This window comes from Hemitrygon akajei, chromosome 26 (genome assembly GCF_048418815.1).
Source record: "Hemitrygon akajei chromosome 26, sHemAka1.3, whole genome shotgun sequence".
Taxonomy (NCBI): domain Eukaryota; kingdom Metazoa; phylum Chordata; class Chondrichthyes; order Myliobatiformes; family Dasyatidae; genus Hemitrygon; species Hemitrygon akajei.
In genome coordinates, this window is record NC_133149.1 from 33,950,415 (window position 1) to 33,969,686 (window position 19,272).

General features: G+C 40.2%; 1 protein-coding gene across 4 annotated transcripts in view; it reads left to right on the forward strand.

Annotated features, from left to right (window-relative positions):
* LOC140716843 (tubulin-specific chaperone cofactor E-like protein) overlaps positions 1–16,799 on the forward strand; it is a 58,749-nt gene extending 41,950 nt beyond the window's left edge. For 3 of the 4 annotated variants that reach the window (XM_073029808.1, XM_073029807.1, XM_073029810.1), the window contains one exon: positions 12,848–16,799. In XM_073029808.1, the coding sequence (XP_072885909.1) occupies positions 12,848–13,172 (325 nt within the window). In that variant the 3' untranslated portion in view covers positions 13,173–16,799. Of the gene's footprint in view, positions 1–4,018; positions 4,344–12,847 lie in introns of those variants that run through there. The other variant, XM_073029809.1, reaches the window with a different exon arrangement.
* Positions 16,800–19,272: the final 2,473 nt, after the last annotated feature.

The window sequence follows — 19,272 nt, forward strand, 5'->3', positions numbered from 1 at the left end:
ATCATGACTTGACCTTAACAGAAATTGTGTTTTTCTTTAATTCACCTTTGACTTTCCACTTCCTTATCTACATCCAGCCCATGAGTGGCGACGTCCTCTTCACAGAGGTTGGGTAGTGAGTTAGAGGGGTCTGCACCTGATGAAACTCCCAGTGTTTGTCAGCAGTAACAGATAACAATGGCAAGACAGCTCAAGAGGGGCAAAGCCTTTCTGAGGGTGACAGAAATGCAGGCTTCATGGAGAAGGAAACTGCTTTCCTCTCTCTTAGATGGATATACGGGAAGTGCCAAGGAGCTTAAGAAGCATGGCTACATACAGTATGTAGAAGAATCTACTTCTACCCTTAGTGGTGTCATTTTGGTTGGCATCAGCTGAGTGTGATTGCTCCAGGAAAGCAGCAGTCTGCCCCTCAGAACTAGTCTATTAAATGAATAAATTTGGTACATTTGCTCATTCAATAACATATCTGAGAGCTACTTTGAAGTGATGTGGTTAATACAGTTGGAAGCTATGCTTTGAAAGACTCAGCTCAAGTACTTTTGGGTCAATTATAAACATTTCCAGGGGCAGCAAGTGTGATGTGCATCTGGTAGCATTATCCTACACTTGAGTTCTCCAATTAAATATGCATATCTAGACTTGAGTGACACCACAGATGTTTACTAAACTCAAAACTAATGAGAGACATGATGTATGCTGTACCAATCCAGTCTTTTTTTTTAACTTTACTGGGAAGTACAGTGAGTAACAAGCTGATACTAATTATTAATCTGACAGTAAGGGAGCATCTTTCAAGCAACAAGAGTCTGACCAAATTTGAACAGATCAAACACTTAACCAAAGTTAAAATTAACTTTGAAGGAATGTAGAAGCTGAAAATGTTAACCTGCTTGAAATTTAAATAGGTGAACAAATTTTATTTTGCTGCTTACCTCATATTGGAGCCTGAATGATGCAGATGGGAAGTAACAAAGTAATGTTGTTCAGGTTCCAATCATTGCAGAACTGCTGTATAACTTGAGAATAGCTGGACCTTGTATTGAGTAACGTATCTCTCAACAATTTCTAAGTATCCTTAAAATGAAGAAAATAAAGCCTTTAATAAGAGATCCCCAGTTTCATTGTTTCTTTTTTATGGTGCAGATTATGCCCGATCCTTTAATAAAGTCTGCACCTCATTACTTGCTTTGTCATTGTGTAGAATTGCACTGTAATTGGTTGAAGTAATGTATCCTGACATTTGCAGCTACTGGCTATTTGTAAGCTGCACAAAGAAACGATTCATTGTAAAATACCAATGTCATCATCTTCTGACTGACATTTAACCTTGCAATGTGACTTACAATTTATCTTTGGCGTTGCTTATAAATGTATGTTAAATAGGCTGCAGTGGTTTGAAGGGTGACTGGCTTCGAAGTGAAAGCTGCTTTATTAAACATTTGATGTTCGATAGCTATAGGTGTGAGTCTTATTTTTCAGTGGAATGAGAATGTTTCAAGATTCAAGTTTATTTGTCACATGTACATTGAAACAGACGGTGAAAAGGGTGTGCGGGGGCAGCCTGCAAGTATCGCCACACATTCCAGCGTCAATATAGCATGACCGCAATGCTTAGCAAAACAACACAAAACTCAAAACGAACACAACAAGCAACAAAACAGCAAAATAAGCCCTGTTCCTCCTCCCACACACATGTGCACAGTTCTGTCACCCCAAGACAGTCATATTCTTCAGCCTTCAGCGGACACAGATTTTGACACAGACACGCAGACATTGGGCCTTTGACTACTCAGTGGACTTGCAGAGATCTGCAGACTCTGTGCTCTGGCCAACAGACCTTGATTTCCGATTTGACTCTTAGGCCTCGATCCTTGTCATCAACCACAGGACCCGCCTGGAACTCAAGACTCATCAATGATAGGACCCCAAATACTCTGCCTCGGAACTCTAGTCTCACTGATTCGCGAACCCAGTTGAGTAATCCTGAGTTCTGAGAGAGCTAACAGAAGAGTGACTGAAACTTAAAATTATTTGTTAAGGAAAGAATCAAGACCTGAATATTGAATTAAAAAGTAATGTAAGTAGGTCAAATTTTAAGACAGAATATATTATTAATGGTAAGACTCTTGGCAGTGTGAAGGATCTGCAATATCTGGGGGTCCATGTCCATAGGACACTCAAAGCTGCTGTGCAGGTTGACAGTGTGGTTAAGAAGGCGTATGGTGTGTTGGCCTTCATCAACCATGGGATTGAGTTCAAGAGGCGTGAGGCAATGCTGCAACTATACAAGAGCTTAGTTAGACCCCACTTGGAGTACTGTGTTCAGTTCTGGTCACTTCATTACAGGAAAGATGTGGACTAAAGAGAGAGTGCAGGGGAGATTTACAAGGATACTGCCTGGATTGGACAGCGTGCCTTATGAGAATAGGTTGAGTGAACTCAGCCTTTTCTCCTTGGAGTGATTGAGGATGAGAGGTGACCTGATAGAGGTGTATAAGATAATAAGAGGTATTGATCGTGTGGATAGCCAGAGGCTTTTTTCTCCCACGGCTGAAATGGCTAACACGAGGGGGTATAATAGGTACAAGGGGGGATGTCAGAGGTAAGTTTTCCACACAGAGGGTGGTGGGTGCGTTGAATGCACTACCAGCAAAGCTGGTAGAGGCGGATGCAATAGGTTCTTTTAAGAGACTTAAATAGGTACGTGGAGCTTAGCAAACTAGGCTATGCGGTAGGGAAATTTTAGGCAGTTTCTAGAGAAGGTTACATGGTCAGCACAACACTGTGGGCCGAAGGGCCTGTAATGTGCTATAGATTTTCTGTTTCTATAATACAAAGTTACCTTTGGCCATGGTATGCGTCGTGTCTTGATAAACAGTACGGAAGAAGCACTTTTGTGATTACAACTGTGTAACGTCTATCTGTTATGCATAAGTATTTTTCATTTCCATGTACCATTTTACTGTTATTTTCCATTTAGTTATTCAGTGCCGTTCTAACCACTATAGATCTGCTTCTGTATTAAAGTGGTGAAAGATTCAATGTCCCAAAAACCTAGTGAAATATTAACATTATCAGTTAAAGGATGGGACACTTAGAGTGATAGAGATGTTTAGCATGGATGTGGACCCTTTGACCCAACCTCTCCATACCAACCAGGTTGCATTTGTCCCATATCCCTCTACCTTTCCTACCCATGGACCTTCCCAATCTCTTTCAAATATTGTAATTATACTCAGCCCTACGACTTCCTCTTGCGTCTCATTCCTTATACGTACCACCCTGTGTGGAAAAACTTGCCCCTCAGGTCCCCTTTAAATCTCCAACTTTAAACCTGTACACTGTAGTTTTACACTTGCCTACTCTGGAATAAAAAGAATGGTACCTCCTGTACCTAATAAAGTGGCCACTGAGTATATATTTGTGGTCTTTTGCTGCTGTAGTCCATCCACTTCATGGTTCAACATGTTGTACATTCAGAGTTGCAGTTCTGCACACCTCTGTTGTAACGTGTGGTTATTTGAGTTACTGTCATCTTGAACCAGTCAGGCCATTCTTCTCTGACCTCTCTCACTTAAAAGGCATCTTCATCCACAGAACTGCCACTCACGAGGTGTTTTTTTTTGTTTTTCACACCATTCTCTGTAACCTCTGTTGTGCACGAAAATCCAGGAGATCAGCAGTTACTGAGATACTCAAACCACCCCGTCTGGCACCAGCAATCATTCCATGGTCAAAGTCACTTCCTCATTTCTTCTTCATTCTGGTGTTTGGTCAGAACAACAACCGAACCTCTTGACCATGTCTGCATGCTTTTATGCATTGAGTTTCTGCCACGTGATTGGCTATTTAGACATTTGCATTTACAAGCAGGTGTACAGGTGTACCCGTTAAATTTTCCACTGAATGTATACCTTATCTCTGCCCCTCATGATTTTATACTCCAGAGAAAGCATTCTTTTCTTATACCTCAAGCCCTCTATTCTCAGCAGCATTCTTGTGATTTTTTTTTTTCCAGCTTACTCTCATCTATCTACAGCAACCACAGTGGCACACAGCACTTAAGGTACAGCCTCACTATTGTCTGTTACATGACATCTCAACTGTTGTTCTCAGTGCCCTATATGATGAAAACAAGCATGCCATCTCCCCTTCTCACCACTCTATCTAATGGTGTTTCCACTGGGAACTAAATGCTTGTATGCCTGGGTCTCTCTGTTGTATAATTTTGTCTAGGGCCGTGCCATTCACTGTATGTGCTGTCTTAACTTCCCAAAATGTATCATTTTGCACTTGTCTGGGTTAAATTTCATCTGCCATTCCTTTGCCTACTTTCTCTGTTGATCTATATTCGGTTGTAACCTTGAGTAATCTTCATACCACTAATTTTGGTGTTATCTGCAAACTTAACTGATCATCTCACCAAATTTCTTACCCATGTTATTAATAACAGTCAGCAGGACCCAGCAGCCTCTGAGCCCCAACACTGGTCACAGGCCTCCAAACTGAAAACACAACCCTCGACTACCAGCCTCTGCTTCCTACTACCGAATCAATTTTATATCCAATTCACTAGATCACCTCCGATTTCATGTGTTCTAACCTTCTTGTCAGCCTACCACATGACACGTTATCAAAGGCAAAGACTGTGCTAAAGTCCAGGGAACGGGGACACCTCTTTTTCCCTTATTAGGGAGAGCACGAGCCTGTGGTATGTCGAATTACCGGGTGAATGAGAAGTGAATGACTACAAGTCTGATGCTTTGCTGCTGCCTATGCGGGAGGGAGGGGAGCCTGGGGGTGGGGGGTTTGGGGGTTCTAACATTTAACTGTCATTCATTTGTTGGGGCACTCTTCTGTTTTCATGGATGGTTACAAAGTAAAAGAATTTCAGGATGTATATTGTATACGTTTCTCTGACATTAAATGTACCTTTGAAACCTTTGAAGTCCACGTAGAGAATGTCTGTCACCCTGCCCTTATCAATCCTCTTGTGAATAGTGAATCAAATTTAAGAGGCACGATTTCCCATGTGCAAAGTCATGATGATGAACCCTAATACATCTAAATATCTAAATGCAGATAGATCCTGTCTTTCAGTATCCCCATAATAACTTTGCCATCTCTAGCCAGGGTATTATTACCCTTGTGGTTCAGATGCAACCCTTTTCTCTTCTACAAGTGAATCCTGCCCCAGAAGAGATTCCAGTAGTCTAAGAATCTGAATCCTGTCCTCATGCTTCATCTCTTCAGCCACACATTCATCTGCCCTCTCCTCCTATTCTTAACTTCACTAGCTCATGGCATTGGGAATAGTCCAGAGATTACAATCCTTGATGTCCTGTTTTTTAAATTTTCTATATTCACTCTGCAGAATCTCAGCCCCTTTTCTACCTGTGTCATTAGTACCAATGTATATTGACCTTTGGGTGCTCACCCTGCCCCTTAAGAGCGTTTCACAACCACTTGAAGACATTCTTGATCCCAGCACCTGGGAGAAGACACACCATCCTGGAGTCTTATGTATGGCCAAAGAATCTCCTATCTGTCAAGTTTCCAATACTAGAGCACTCCTTGTCTCCATACTTCCCTTCTATGCGTTAGAACCAGTTGATGTGCTACAGACCTGGCTAATGCCCTTCTCCAGTTATTCCCCCAACAGCATCCAAAATGATAACAGTTGTTGCTGAGGTGAATGGCTGCGGGGGAATCCTGCATTCCTCACCCATCTCCTCTCCCTTTCCTGATGGTCACCCAATTACCTGCTGCCTACATTTTTAGGATTCTGCTGAACCATATCTTTCAATGATATCTCATGTCCCCTTTATTCCCTCCCTATTTCCTCCCTCAACTGTACTCCCACATAATCTTTCATCCATTCACTTTTATCGAATCTGTTTTCCCTGTCCTCTGTAATGTTTGTGCTGTGTGACATTTTTATGAAGAATCTGAAGTCAAGTGACTTCTGACTTCTGCACTGCAAAGACTGCAGAAATCTTTGTCTCAACGACCATTCCAGCAATTCTCCCCCAAACCACAGATAAAACCAGTTTAGCTCTAGTACTTTATCATCCTCCCAGTAAAAGTCCTGTCCCTCGCTGATGAGGTTTTATCCCCAAGCAGTCTTGCAGCATTTAATCTTAAAATAAATTAATTTTCTAGAATTCCATTTCCTTTTAAAGCAGGGGTTCCCCACCTTTTTTATGCCATGGACTCATATCATTAACCAAGGGGTCCATGGATCCCAGGTTGGGAACCCCTATTTTAGAGATCTATGTAGCTACATCTGTAGATCCATTTCTTTTCCCTGCAAGAATTTTACCATTTGTGGGTGTATTTCTTTTCACCTTTTTCCTAGCACCTAAAAAATAATATAGTATTTCTGGATCAGTTCCACCTGAAACTTAGCTCAGCAGTCTTTCATCCTTCCATAGTTTGCAATGCCTTATAACTTGTAATCACAATCCAACATCTAATATCTTTCCAAATGAGTTCCTGAATGATAGTTGGCACTCATTTTGCCAACCTAATAGTACTCTTTGCTTTTGCATTTGTTTATTCTTTCCTTTCTTATTCATCAGTATCTTACCAAATTACTCCACTTATTGTATTTAGGGACAGTCTGGCACTAGAGGTGTAGATTTTCCTATTTCTATCTCCAGTGTAAATCAGCTTTCAGTTCCACTTTGCCTTTGTGGTCAGACCTGTTCAAGTTCATTTCAAGTGGTGCACTCAAACTAGGGATGTCACTAGTCTGGCTGGTAGAGGACCAGTGCTTTGCAGACTTTTATGGAGCTTAGTGTATCTTTGTGTATATCCTGAACAAAAAAAAGTGTACAGGTTTTCCCCACTATTCAAAGGTAGAGCGTTCCTATGAAATGGTTCGTAAGCCGGAATGTCGTAAAGTGAAGAAGTGAAATACCATTTATTTATATGGCAAAAATTTGTGAGCATTCGCAGACCCAAAAAATAACCTACCAAATCATGCCAAATAACACATAAAACCTAAAATAACAGTAACATATAGTAAAAGCAGGAATGATCTGATAAATACACAGCCTATATAAAGTAGGAGTACTTTTCTGCAATCATTGCAGCAACTGTCCACCGCAGCGAAAATCTCACGCAAGCGCTCTCGGCAAAAACACTTGGCAAAAGCACTCTCGGCAGCGCTCGTGGCAAAAACACTGGGTGCATGCGCTCGCGGCAAAAACACTCAGCGCAAGCACTCTCGGCAGCGCTCGTGGCAAAAACACTGGGCGCAAGCACTCGCGGCAAAAACACTCAGCGCAAGCACTCTCGGCAGCGCTCGTGGCAAAAACACTGGGCGCAAGCACTCGCGGCAAAAAACACTCAGCGCAAGCACTCGGCAGCGCTCGTGGCAAAAACACTGGGCGCAAGCGCTCGCGGCAAAAACACTCGGTGCAAGCGCTCTCGGCCGCGCTCGCAGCAAAAACACTCAGCACAAGCGCTCTTGGCAGCGCTCACGGCAAAAACACTCAGCGCAAGCGCTCCCGGCAGCACTCGTGGCAAAAATGCTTGGTACAAGCGCTCTTGGCAGAAGCACTCTTTCCAATAACCTTTAAGCTATGAAGCTGTCAAATCGTACCAAATAACACATAAAAATACACAGCCTATATAAAGTAGAAATAATGTATGTCCTGTGTAGTTTCGCTTACCGGAATCGGGAAGACAGTGAGGACACTGATGATAGTGTGTTAGGCTGAGTCGTCGGAGGTTGGGTTGGTGGGACACTAGGGTGTCATGTCATCGTCATCTGTTTCCATCAGGGTAGGCAGGTCACCTTCTTCTGTGTCTGCCTGCCTTGATGTTGAAGGTCGAGTTTTGTCATCTGCTTGGCTGATGTGGATGGCTTGGAAAATGACAGTATGCTTGACTGCTTAGCCTCGCGCATTTTTCTATCATACAGTTCTTTGTAAGCACTCAAACCATCCTGCAAATATGCCCTAAACCTACATGCCCTTTCAAAATTAAGGTCATACTTTTCTGCAATCATTGCAGCATTGTCAATTGCAGCGAAAATCTCAAGCAATTGCTTCATGTTCAGTTCCTGGATGACTTCACTTTCAGGCCGTTCGCTACTACGTTCGGTTTCAATTGTCATCCTTTCCTCTTCATCAGCTCTTCATCTGTCAGTTCTTGGTCATGGGATGCCAAAACCTTCAACATCATCTTCGTCAACTTTCACAAACCCTTAGCCAAACTCACTATGTCCTTACTTCATTCATCGTGATCGAAATGCTTTATTAGTCTAGTTTTACGCAAAGTGTAACACCCTTACGAGCTCTTTTAGGCTTTTCCGATACCTTAGAACTCATCTTGCTAACGGATGCACAAAATAAATCGACATAAAGCACAGATGCTCACAGGCACGTATTTAAGCAATGCCGGCTAGAATGCAGTTCTGGGGGAGGAGCTTGGCTGCTCAGCACGCGCGCTGCCTTTTTTCGTAACAGTGAAAATACCTTCTGTAAGCGAAAACAGGTAACTAATGTAGGTCTTTCATAACAGCGAGGTGTTGTAAAGCAAGTGTTCAAAAAACAGGGGACACCTGTATTGTTTTGCTTAATGTGCTAATTCTTAGATTATCTGCTCTTGCACAGTAAAGGATCTTGAAGTTAACTCATCTACTGAAGCAATCTACTAAATCTGAGGCTCTCTTCTGTAAAGATTCAATATTATTTGTCATGTGTACATCAAAACATACAGTGAAATGCATTTTTTGTGTTAACAACCAACACTCTCAAGGGCGTGCTGGGGCAGCCTGCAAGTATCACCACACATTTCAGCGCCAACATTGCATGTCCACAATGCTCAGCACAACAAGGATCAAAACAACAGCAAATCAAAATCAAGCCTGTTCTGAAAAGATAATTTTAATGAACTTGCCGCAGTCCAATCAATGGAAATGCCTCTGATTCAATTGCCTTAACTTGACTGATTATATATACCCACAGATAGCATGACTCCTTTTTGAACTTCATGACATAGATATTTAGGCGAGGTCATCATATAAGATGGTCATTCATCAGAACACAGGTGGGGGAGGCATAAGATAGTTAATTCACAAGCTTATTGCAATCATGAAAGCAGTTGAATTATTTATATTAGTGAATGGCTCAGTTATGAGGAGCCACAAGCAAAATTCCAAAAGCAGAAGTAAAAGGTAATAGCATTGTAGGATGCTAACAAGTCTGGATTGCAAAATATCAGGACGAATCAGTTTGGCATACAATTGGTTCACTTTCTGAAGAGAAAAGGTTGAGGCATGCAGTGTGTCAGTGGGCAACCTCTCTAAGAAAGTATTTATTCTTCTGAATAGCAAGGTTATGTTTTTGCCAAAAACTAATTATGCCCTGATCCCTGCTGAAAGAAAACTCATCATTTGCCTCCTGTGTTTTTTTTGTATGAAACAAAGGGAAAAGGCCAAGATAGTGCTGGAGCCCGGTTTATTAGTCAGTAGTAATACATTTGTGTTGATTATCAAGCTCTTATTTCCACTGGTAAGGAAATCTCATTCTGTATTTCACACACTGCCTTATTAGTTAGATGGTATTGATCACTAAGCACAGTACAAAATATAATTTAAACATACTTCTTTTTAAGTTTTGATATTGATAGACTGTTTATTCCTTGCTATGATCCAGGGTTTCTTGTTGCTCAAGATCTAGATCATGTTTTATATGATTCAATTGTTATTTTAAACTCTGAAGTATTTTTATGTCCTCATTGAATCAGTCTCTTAAAGTGTACTTTCAGAATCTTTATGCATGTGCAAGTGAAATCATTGCGCATATGGGGATTTTGGTGTAGAGCGAGCAGGCTGGGAAAGTGGCTGTCAGCCAAGTGACAAAGTGGATTTGATTAACAGAATTGGAAAGAATTCCTTGCTTAAGGTATCATTTCAGCTTCTGATTATCTCCATTTTAAGATTGGAAGAATGCTCATATTGTCCAAAACTGCAAATGGTTCTAACTGGGAGCAACTCTGTTAGTGAAGTGCTTTTGGAGTGAAAGTGGAGCCGGTCAAGTTCAGATCTCCAGAGACACTTTCAGGTGCTGGAATGTCCCTTTCAAACAACAGCTGTCTGTTCCACATTGTATGAGCCCAACTCTCCCATGATCTGCTCATATTGCCTTATTTGTCGATAGGGACAGCTCCAAATTCTCCAGGGACAGTGTTTCATTCTCACACTTGCTCTTTATAACACACGGGAAATAATCAACTTTTGAGCTGTTATCTGGTCAATTACAAACTTATTACTAAAATGATATTCCTTTCATAATCAACAAATCAATTTGTTTTTGCATTGAACTACTCTTGTTAGATTTTTCTGAGGTTTTGTGTCCTTTTCTAGCTGAGTTTAATAAGGCTCTCAAGAAGTCATTGGTATGATTGCTAGTGTAGGGCCTTTTGGGCTAATTCTCAACAGTGAAGAGCTCAGGTGCTGCACACAATGCTGTTTTCTGAGGAACCTGTGCAGCCATTTTATACTGATTTTGAATTGTATAGAATCTGCTCCTTTTAAAATTCCAAATTTCAATCTTAGCATGAATTTATTCTTACCTGGATTTGCTTTACTTTAGTTCAGATTCCAAGACATCGTCCCTTGTCCATCAATCCCTGCTGGAAGAGAAGAGATGCTCTAATCCACTCAGTCGACATGTGTGAAAGGGTTCTTGTTCTCCTTTCCTTTCCATTCCTGCTGAAGGGTCTTGGCCAGAAAGGTCGACACTTTGTTCCTCTCCATAGACGCTGCCTGACCTGCTGAGTTTCTCCAGCATTTTGTGTGTGTTACAGTTGACTTGTGTGTTGTAATATCATTATCATTTTACTCTTTTTTTCTTTATTTCTAAAATAAAATTGTTTATCCACAACTTCAGTGTTTCAGGCCAAATGGCATCGTTGTGTAGTGTCAAAGGACTTTCTCCTAAGGTTAATGCGACTTTCTAAAATTTGAATATTTAAAGCTAATGCATGTTTTTGATGAGATCAGATTAGTGCTGCCATTCTTTTAAATTCTTTACATTCTTTGACAAAACCTGTTTTAAATTGTACCTTAGTTTGAAGTCACCATGTGATCCATGTTTATGTACCAACTCTTGTTATTGTATTTAGTTAGCATTCACAATTACTACACTTTTACCTAACTCACACTTCACTGCTATTATCATTCTGTGTTCCTTTCAAGCATTATAGCTGGTACTTTCAAGTTTAGGTAACAGCAGGAAAGAAATGGTGTTCTTTACCATTCCTTGAAGGGCAAACCTGTTGTTGTCAGAAAAACTTCGAGTTCTAGTTAAAAATCTGATATGTGGAGTTCAATCATATGTACATAAGACCTCTCTTTATGCACTGCACCAGTAACTCCCAGAATAGTGGACATGTAATTTTGAAAAACGAAATAGATTTGCAAGAAATCATATAAAAGCAAATTGCTGTGATGCTGAAGCACAAAATGATGGGAGTCCACATTAGGACACAATGCATTGAAGAAAGCACTTCAGCTTAAACCAAAAGAGGTTTGAATACCAAAAGAAGTTTCAGACTTTTAAGTGACAGACTGAAGAGCAAAATCCTGAGTATCAAGTTATCTGATTACTCTGGGCAATTGCATTATATCTGCATGGATATAATGTGACATTTATTTGCATAGATGAAATGATGTCTAGAAGAGATGAGTTCAAATTCTTGGGATAATGAGCTGATCTGAGGTTGGATGAGCATGTCCCAAGTCCTGTGAGGATTTGCAAGCAGGTGAGACAGCAAAAGAAACATGCAGAAAGTGAAAGGAAAAGTATTCAGGATTAAAAAAAATTAGGACGATTAGCTGATTTCTGGTATATTATTTGAATACATGTGTATTGATGACTTTCTATGGAGTGCAATAAAGTGTATAACCTTGTCTTTCATTTTACAAATACAGAACAGAATTGTAGATTTACATTGACTCCACAAAAAAGAACGAGATTTTGCTCATGTTTAATCTCCACATGAGCTATTCAACTCATCCTGTTGTGCCCTTTTCTAAAAGCGGGGGGAAAAGTGTAGAAGCTGGAAATCTGGGGGGATGGAGATAAAAATACAGAAAATATTGGAAATACTTAGCAGGTCAGGCAGCATTAGTGGTGAGGAAAACATGGTTAATGTTTGTCTCAATAGCCATTCATGAGAACCAGGAAAGATTAACTTGGTTTGAGCCGTAGAGCAGCACTTGTGACTGGGCTGTGTTAGCATGGAGATGAAGAGAAACTGAATGGTAGAAGTGGTGTTGATACCAGCACCAGCTGAATGAGTATGGTCAATTGAAGATCATCTGAAGGATCTGGAAACGATGACTGAGAACAGTAGAGAGCAAGGCAGTGTTCTGGAAATATTAGATATGAACTGGACACTGATGGACTAAGAAATTGCTTGTCAGCCAGCAACTGTGGAGTGAACAGTGTTAACGTAGTCTGTACACTGAAACAAAACTAGATTTGATCACTTTGCAACCATTTAGTCTGCAAAGATTATCATGAGCTTCCAGCTACCATTTTCAGTTCTCTGCCCCTCTCTGATCTCTGCCTTTGGCCTCTTACATTGGATATTGCTAGATCAGTGTAAGGTCCATGAAGTGTTACACTTCACAACCTTCAGGATTTTAGCATTGTATTCAACCATTTTAAGCTGAGCAGCCTTTGCAGCTTGTGCAGAATTGGCCATTTCTGAGGAAAGGCTGTGAGCAGCCTGTAACATTACCTTAGTTTTCATCTCTCCTGGTTAGCACTAGTATTTGGGCTAGATCTAACCATCTGATTATAATGGTTGTCCATTTATGTTCCAGATATCACGAGCTGGTATCACAATATGGTGTATTGGAACCATTGGCTGTGGTTGACCTCCGACCCCAGAGTCGTGCTAAGGTAGAAGTTCACTTTGAGGGTAAAGTTGAAGTGATGAGCATTCGTCTCGATCAGACTGTGGCTGATCTGAAGAAACAACTTCGGAATGTCGTGCAATTGTCAACCAATAATATGCGCTTGTATTACATTGACCAAGACATGGTAAAAACCTTCGGACCAGAAGAAATGAAATACAGCACACGTGCCCTTCACTCATTTAGCATTCGAGATGGAGATGAGATTCATGTAGAACCAAAAACAAAATAGTCTTGTGAATTTACTAACAATCTTTACACTTTTTACACAAATATTTTGTTTGCTAATGAAAGTGTTGCTGGGTTACAGTATGTTTTCATAATTGTAACTGTAAAAGGGTTAGTGATCCATGTATAGGTACCGATTAATGCTGAAACTAGTTCACAAAAAAGATCAAAGTTCCTGCCAGGGATGGAGGAAAGTTTCTATGATGGACATCAGATAAATCTGTTTGAGGCAATCCAGTAATTACAGAGGGTGAGATCGCCATCAGTCTTTGGTCATTAGAGGCGTGGTGTAATGTGATTATTGAATATGATGGTGTAAAGTATCACTAATTACTGTGCACTATTAAATGAAAGCAAACATTGAGTGAGGTAACACAAATCTGGAGTTAGAGCCTTTATGTAATTGTTTAATTACCAATCTTTCAAGGTTTTATGAATGTAAGTCACCAATGTCAAGCAATATGATTTATTGTGAACAGCTCTGAAGAACAGAAAGCTGGGATTATGTTCAGAGTACAAACAGTTCTTGCTCGTAGTTAGCACTGGATAGTACCATGCCATAGTTTCAGTTCCATCACTCACCCTCTTGCCATCAAAAAGAGACAATAGTATCCTTAAAACAGTTTTTTAAAACAATCCACAGCATGTATTTCAGCAGCAACTTTCAAAGGGGAAATGGGTATATACTTAAAAAGGGAGGAAAAAAAACAGGCTAGTGGAGAAAGGACAGAGAAGTGGGATGAATTGGATTGCTCTTCAAGGAGCTGGTCCAGTATGGTAATTTTAAATGTCCTCCACAGTTTGATAGTTTTAATATTGCAAAGACAGCATTATGATTTTTGAAGCAATGACAAATCATTTTAGCAGAATCCTTTTCTTAGCATTTACAATATCTGGTTCAGTCCTCTTTGTGGTGTTTATATGTCATAGGCAATGAGCACTAAACTGCGTAGTCAGCACGTTGAATATAGCTCTACACTTTGAATGTTGTTGCACACTGGCTACAGACTCCATATGCACTATCACAGCACTTTAACAGTTGTATATGTGCAGTATGTGGCTTTTGCATTCCATTCAGTGAGCTGACTCTGCAGTCTACACGCCCACATATACGAAATGGGTGTGGATGTATATTTATGACATTACTAATGCGGGCAGAAATGTATCAAAATATATGAAAGATGAGAATACCTTGAGTATTGTCTCATTGTTATTTTCAACCAGGAGATGTTAAGTATTTGTAACATGTTTTGTGTTTCTTTACTACATTCTATGTTTGATTTTGTGCACATGTTTAATGTATTGATCACAGAACTAAATTATGTTGTTTTTTTAAATCCTGTTGAGTTTAATGATTTTTGCTGTGCACCTGTAATCTAATTATTTGTGTGTAATTGCTGTGTGAACAATCCCTTCTCAGGGTTCATTTTCCTCTCCTGCTTTATAATGCATTGCTTGTCTCCTTTGAGAAGATATTAATGCATTGATACTTCCATGCAAGTATTTGACAGAAGTGTGCAATTTAATCTATTGTTTGCTGCACTGGAAGGAATTGATTTGCATTTTGGATTAAGGCTTATGTAGAGCCAACTCAAGATGTGGCCTAAGCAAGTGTTAACACAAAAAGGGACTTGTCTTCTAAGTAAGTAAGCTGAATATTGTTAGTATATAGCAATTTGCTGCATTCAAAGACTATCTGAGGTGTGTAATACTAGTTGCCTGCAGTATGCAAGAAACTCGCCCCAAGTCTAGTTTCATACTGTTGAATCTGCATATATTGAATTATATCTGTACTTTACATTCTGTAGCCAAGATTATTTATTTGTTATTCTATATTAATAATGTGTGAAATTGGGCACTGAGTTTATTTGATTATGACATTATTCTCTGAATGATGTTTGCAATTATTTCATGTTAGATATTATTTAATATGGGATGCTGATGGTGAATTGACCTGTGAACTCAGGTTGCTTTTGTATGTCATTTCTAAATGTTGAGGATTTCTGCTGTGATGCAAGGGTAGTGATGGTGAGGAAAGTCTAAATCTCAATCTAAGAAATGTCCAACAAGTTGTAGATGTCAGTGACAGTCTCCACTCATTCAGAGGTAGTAACTGACTTGTTTTCCACCCCCCCCCCCACCCCCACCATTATGGTATTTTTCTCAGCAAAGCGAAGGAAGCTACCTGGATTTTGAAGATCAGTTTCCTGGTGATATATAGACTCATCACAATTTTGCTACAGGAGATAAACCATGCAGAGTATGCACAGACACAATGTGAGATAGCCGCTCTGGCCTCTGCAGAAGTGGGGCTACTGAATGGCCTTACACCATCCGTCCAGGTAAAGCTCAATGATCTCTGTGGCTGGCAGAATGGTAATGTAGCTGTCAGCTATCTTCTCAAGAGCAAGTAAAAATGGGCTATAAGTGTCAGCCTTGGAAACAATACAAACAACCAGGGAATGGATTTTTAAAATGATGGATAAAGGTGTGTCCATCCTCATTGTTCTTATTGCCATACTATGAAAGGAAATGTAATTTCAAGACTAGAATATAAAAGCAAGGATGGAATGTTGAGGCCTTATAAGGCATTGGTCAGACTGCACGGAGTATTGTGCTGCATTGGAAAGGGTCCAGAGGAGGTTCACAAAAATGATTCCAGGAATGAATGGCTTAATGTATGGGGTGCATCTGATGGCTCTAGGCCTGTACCCACTGGCGTTTAGAAGATTGACGGGGGATCTCATTGAAACCTATCAAATATTGAAAGGCCTGAATTAGAGTAGATATAGAGAAGATGTTTCCTATAGTGGTGGTGGGGGGGCGTGTCTAGAACCAGATGGCACAGCCTCAGAATAAAAGGACATCCATTTAGAACAGAGATGAGGGAATTTCTTTAGCCAGAGAGTGGTAAATATGGTATTTATTACCACAGACAGCTGTGGAGGCCAAGCAATTGAGTATATTTAAGCAGAGGTTGATAAGCTCTTGATTCATCAAGGCATCAAAGATTAGGGGGAAGAAGGCAGGAGAATGTGGTTGAGAGGGACAGTAAATTCACAATAGTGGAATGGCACAGCAGGTTCGATGGGCCGAGTGGCCTAATTCTGCTGCTATGTCTTATGGTAATTCTGAGGGCTGAACTATTTTTCGTATTACTGTTAAAAAATAATAATTTGATTATTTTAAAATTTGGTCCCACTTAGATGGTACTCTTTCAAAGTTGGGTTCCCTGATTTTGAGGGGTTAGTAACAGCCATACCACATGCGCCTTTTAGTAATGTATCTATTGCTCTGCCTCTTAAGATGCCTTCATTGCTACTTTCTTGCTGCCCCTCTTCAGTGATCCCAGTATTTTATGTTACCATCTGATCTCATATTAGAACCTGCATGTTGATCAATCATGTTGATTTATTCTGTGTATGATATATTAATCTAAAGCTTCCCCTTAATGAATCAAGCTCTGCATTACTGAGTCAACCTCAACTGTACTGCATGTAAAATTTTATTTTAGTAAAGCAGTTAGCATAAATAATTATTATTGACTGAAAAAATATAGGGAATATTTTAAGTACTGTAAAGCTTAATGAATTATCATGGCCAATAAAATGCTCAGTTTCAATACCAAAAATTGTAAGTGATCATTTCTACGTTAGTTTTGTGGTTATATACACCGTTTATCTCAGTGTAGATCCAGTCATTACATTTCTACTGCTGATGGAGAAAATATCGCACGTTCACTCATAGACCTCTATCCAAAATTACTCCTTGCTGAATTAATTAGAACCTGCCAGATTATTTGCAGGCACTTAGGTCCTCTTCCTGCAGTGTGCAACTGCTAACAAACTCCAAAATGTAACTGTCAGTCAAGTGTTACTGAACTGTTCTGTGCCACATTTTGGTGCCAGAAATTTTGTTCCCATTTAGGAAGTATGAGCCAGTGCTGTGATCAGGTTTGATAAGCATCAAATCCAGCTCTTGCATATGCTTATAATTCTTAACTCTCGACCTAAACGAGAAATCTAGCACAGTCTCCATGTGTTTATTACTATTTGAAAGCCAGTTGATAAGAGATTTGAATCCTAGTGTGCCAATCTAATTCCCTATTACAGCACGCTGACAATGCAGAGAAACACTCTACAATTAGCGAACATAATTTCATTCTGTATTGGAGGCACAGAAACTGGGAGAAGAATTATACCAGTCATGCATTTTTTGTTTTAATTATTTTGTTCTTTCCAGTCACCATTCAAAGTCAGAGAAGAGCACTTACCACAGCAAATGGCCGCCTCACTATGGCTGAAGTAGAGAAGAGCTTTTCACTTAGATTCTGGGTAAGAAATGCAATATCGTCATTAAGCTAAGGAATTCGCGGACAACATACTCAAACGGTGGAATGTGGAAGACTAGATGAAACAATTGAGAATACCTTGGGTCGTGCATGGCCAAAGGCCCTTTGCAATTCCTGCCGTTCACAGTCTTATGATCCGTTCTGTTGCCATCTCCTGCTATAGCTGAGTAGAAATCACGGAGGCCAAAAGGAAGAATATGAGTAGGAGGCTGACGGCTGGACTGGGTGAGGATGCAAGGAGATCGGGGATGTGGATTTGGTTGAACGGATGGTGACTGGGAACTTCGGCATGATTGGAGAGGTAAAGGCTACGCCACTGGATGGAATTCCATTTCAATCCATTTTCTGCCTGTAATCTGAAAACAGCCTTTAAACCTCAAAGTTTTTGGCACAACTTCAACAGCTGCGTCTTTGGGGCTTCGAGGAATAGGGATAAGAGGAGGCTTGTATGAAACAGGAAGTCTGATGTAAGCCAATTGGGGTGAATAACTTATGTTGGTGCGGACCAAAGGGAAAAAAGAGTAAGCAAGACTGGATTAAACACAGACCAAGATGGGAATGCAAATTATATTTTGTGAACACAGATTTTCTTCTGACCACAGTCCATACTTTGGACTGTGGTCAGAAATATGGACTTTGGCCATACTTTTTGCCTTTACCTTCTGATAAGTTATCGGAATGGTCACATTTATTTTCACAAGTTTATCATTGTTGAATTTGAACCACGTCCATCTGAAGTATCAGGGTAGAACCACAACCGTCAAAAAAGTTTGAATTAGCGAGTTTTTGTTTTCTTTAATACTAACAGCAACAAATCACATTTCACCGATAAGTTGCCCTTTGCAATGGTGCAATCATGAGAAAGAAATTTCATGATTGAAAAGTGGGAAGTTTGTCTCCTTTTGACATTGAGGTGATTGTCCATGAAGTGTGGATACACGCTCTCCACTTAAAATTGGGTTCCTGCCAGAGCCCTCTCACGCCGCTTCCCGAAATGGTGCTCTGTCCACTGGACGTCTTTAACAGGTGTACGTTTAGATACTTTAAGTCCAGTATTGGAAAAAAAAAAGAGAAAATGCAATTAAATCCAAAGAACTGCAATAATCTGAACTATATCTTTGCTCAAACACGACACGGTCAACGTGCAAATCCGCTGATTGTCTCCAGTCAGTCAGCAATTTATTCATTGCAATGAGTTTATGGGTGATTCATAGTTCTTGCTCTAAATGAAGGTAGCCCAATGAGAGGGTTTGCTTAACCAGACATACCAGTTTTAAGAAATGATTGGCTTTAAAAATAGAATGAGAGTTCATACAAAGATTGGGGTTAGAGTGAGCAGAGACCCCGCATACGTAGTTGCTATAGGGACAATTGGCTGATTAAAAGGGATCGAATTTAGTGCTGAAACCAAAATAATTACATAGAGCCCTTTGGGACAAGAGGCGGAACAACTTTCCACCAATATATTCAGTATCGTCTATGGGGTTAAATTTAAGTAAAAGTTTATTATCTGGCATAAACTTTTATACCAGGGAACATATATACACAGGGAAGAAGCGAGTTCTGTAGTAGTCTGGAGGACTGACTTCTATGTTGCTGAGCTCTGGTCTTCTGCTTGCTCTGGATCTTTTCTTTGCTAACTGCCGACAGGACATCAACGGTCTCGACTTCACTCCTCTCCCCAATCCTAACCTCACTCCTTCCGAACGCATTGCTCTCCACACTCTCTGCGCTAATCCTAACCTCACCATCA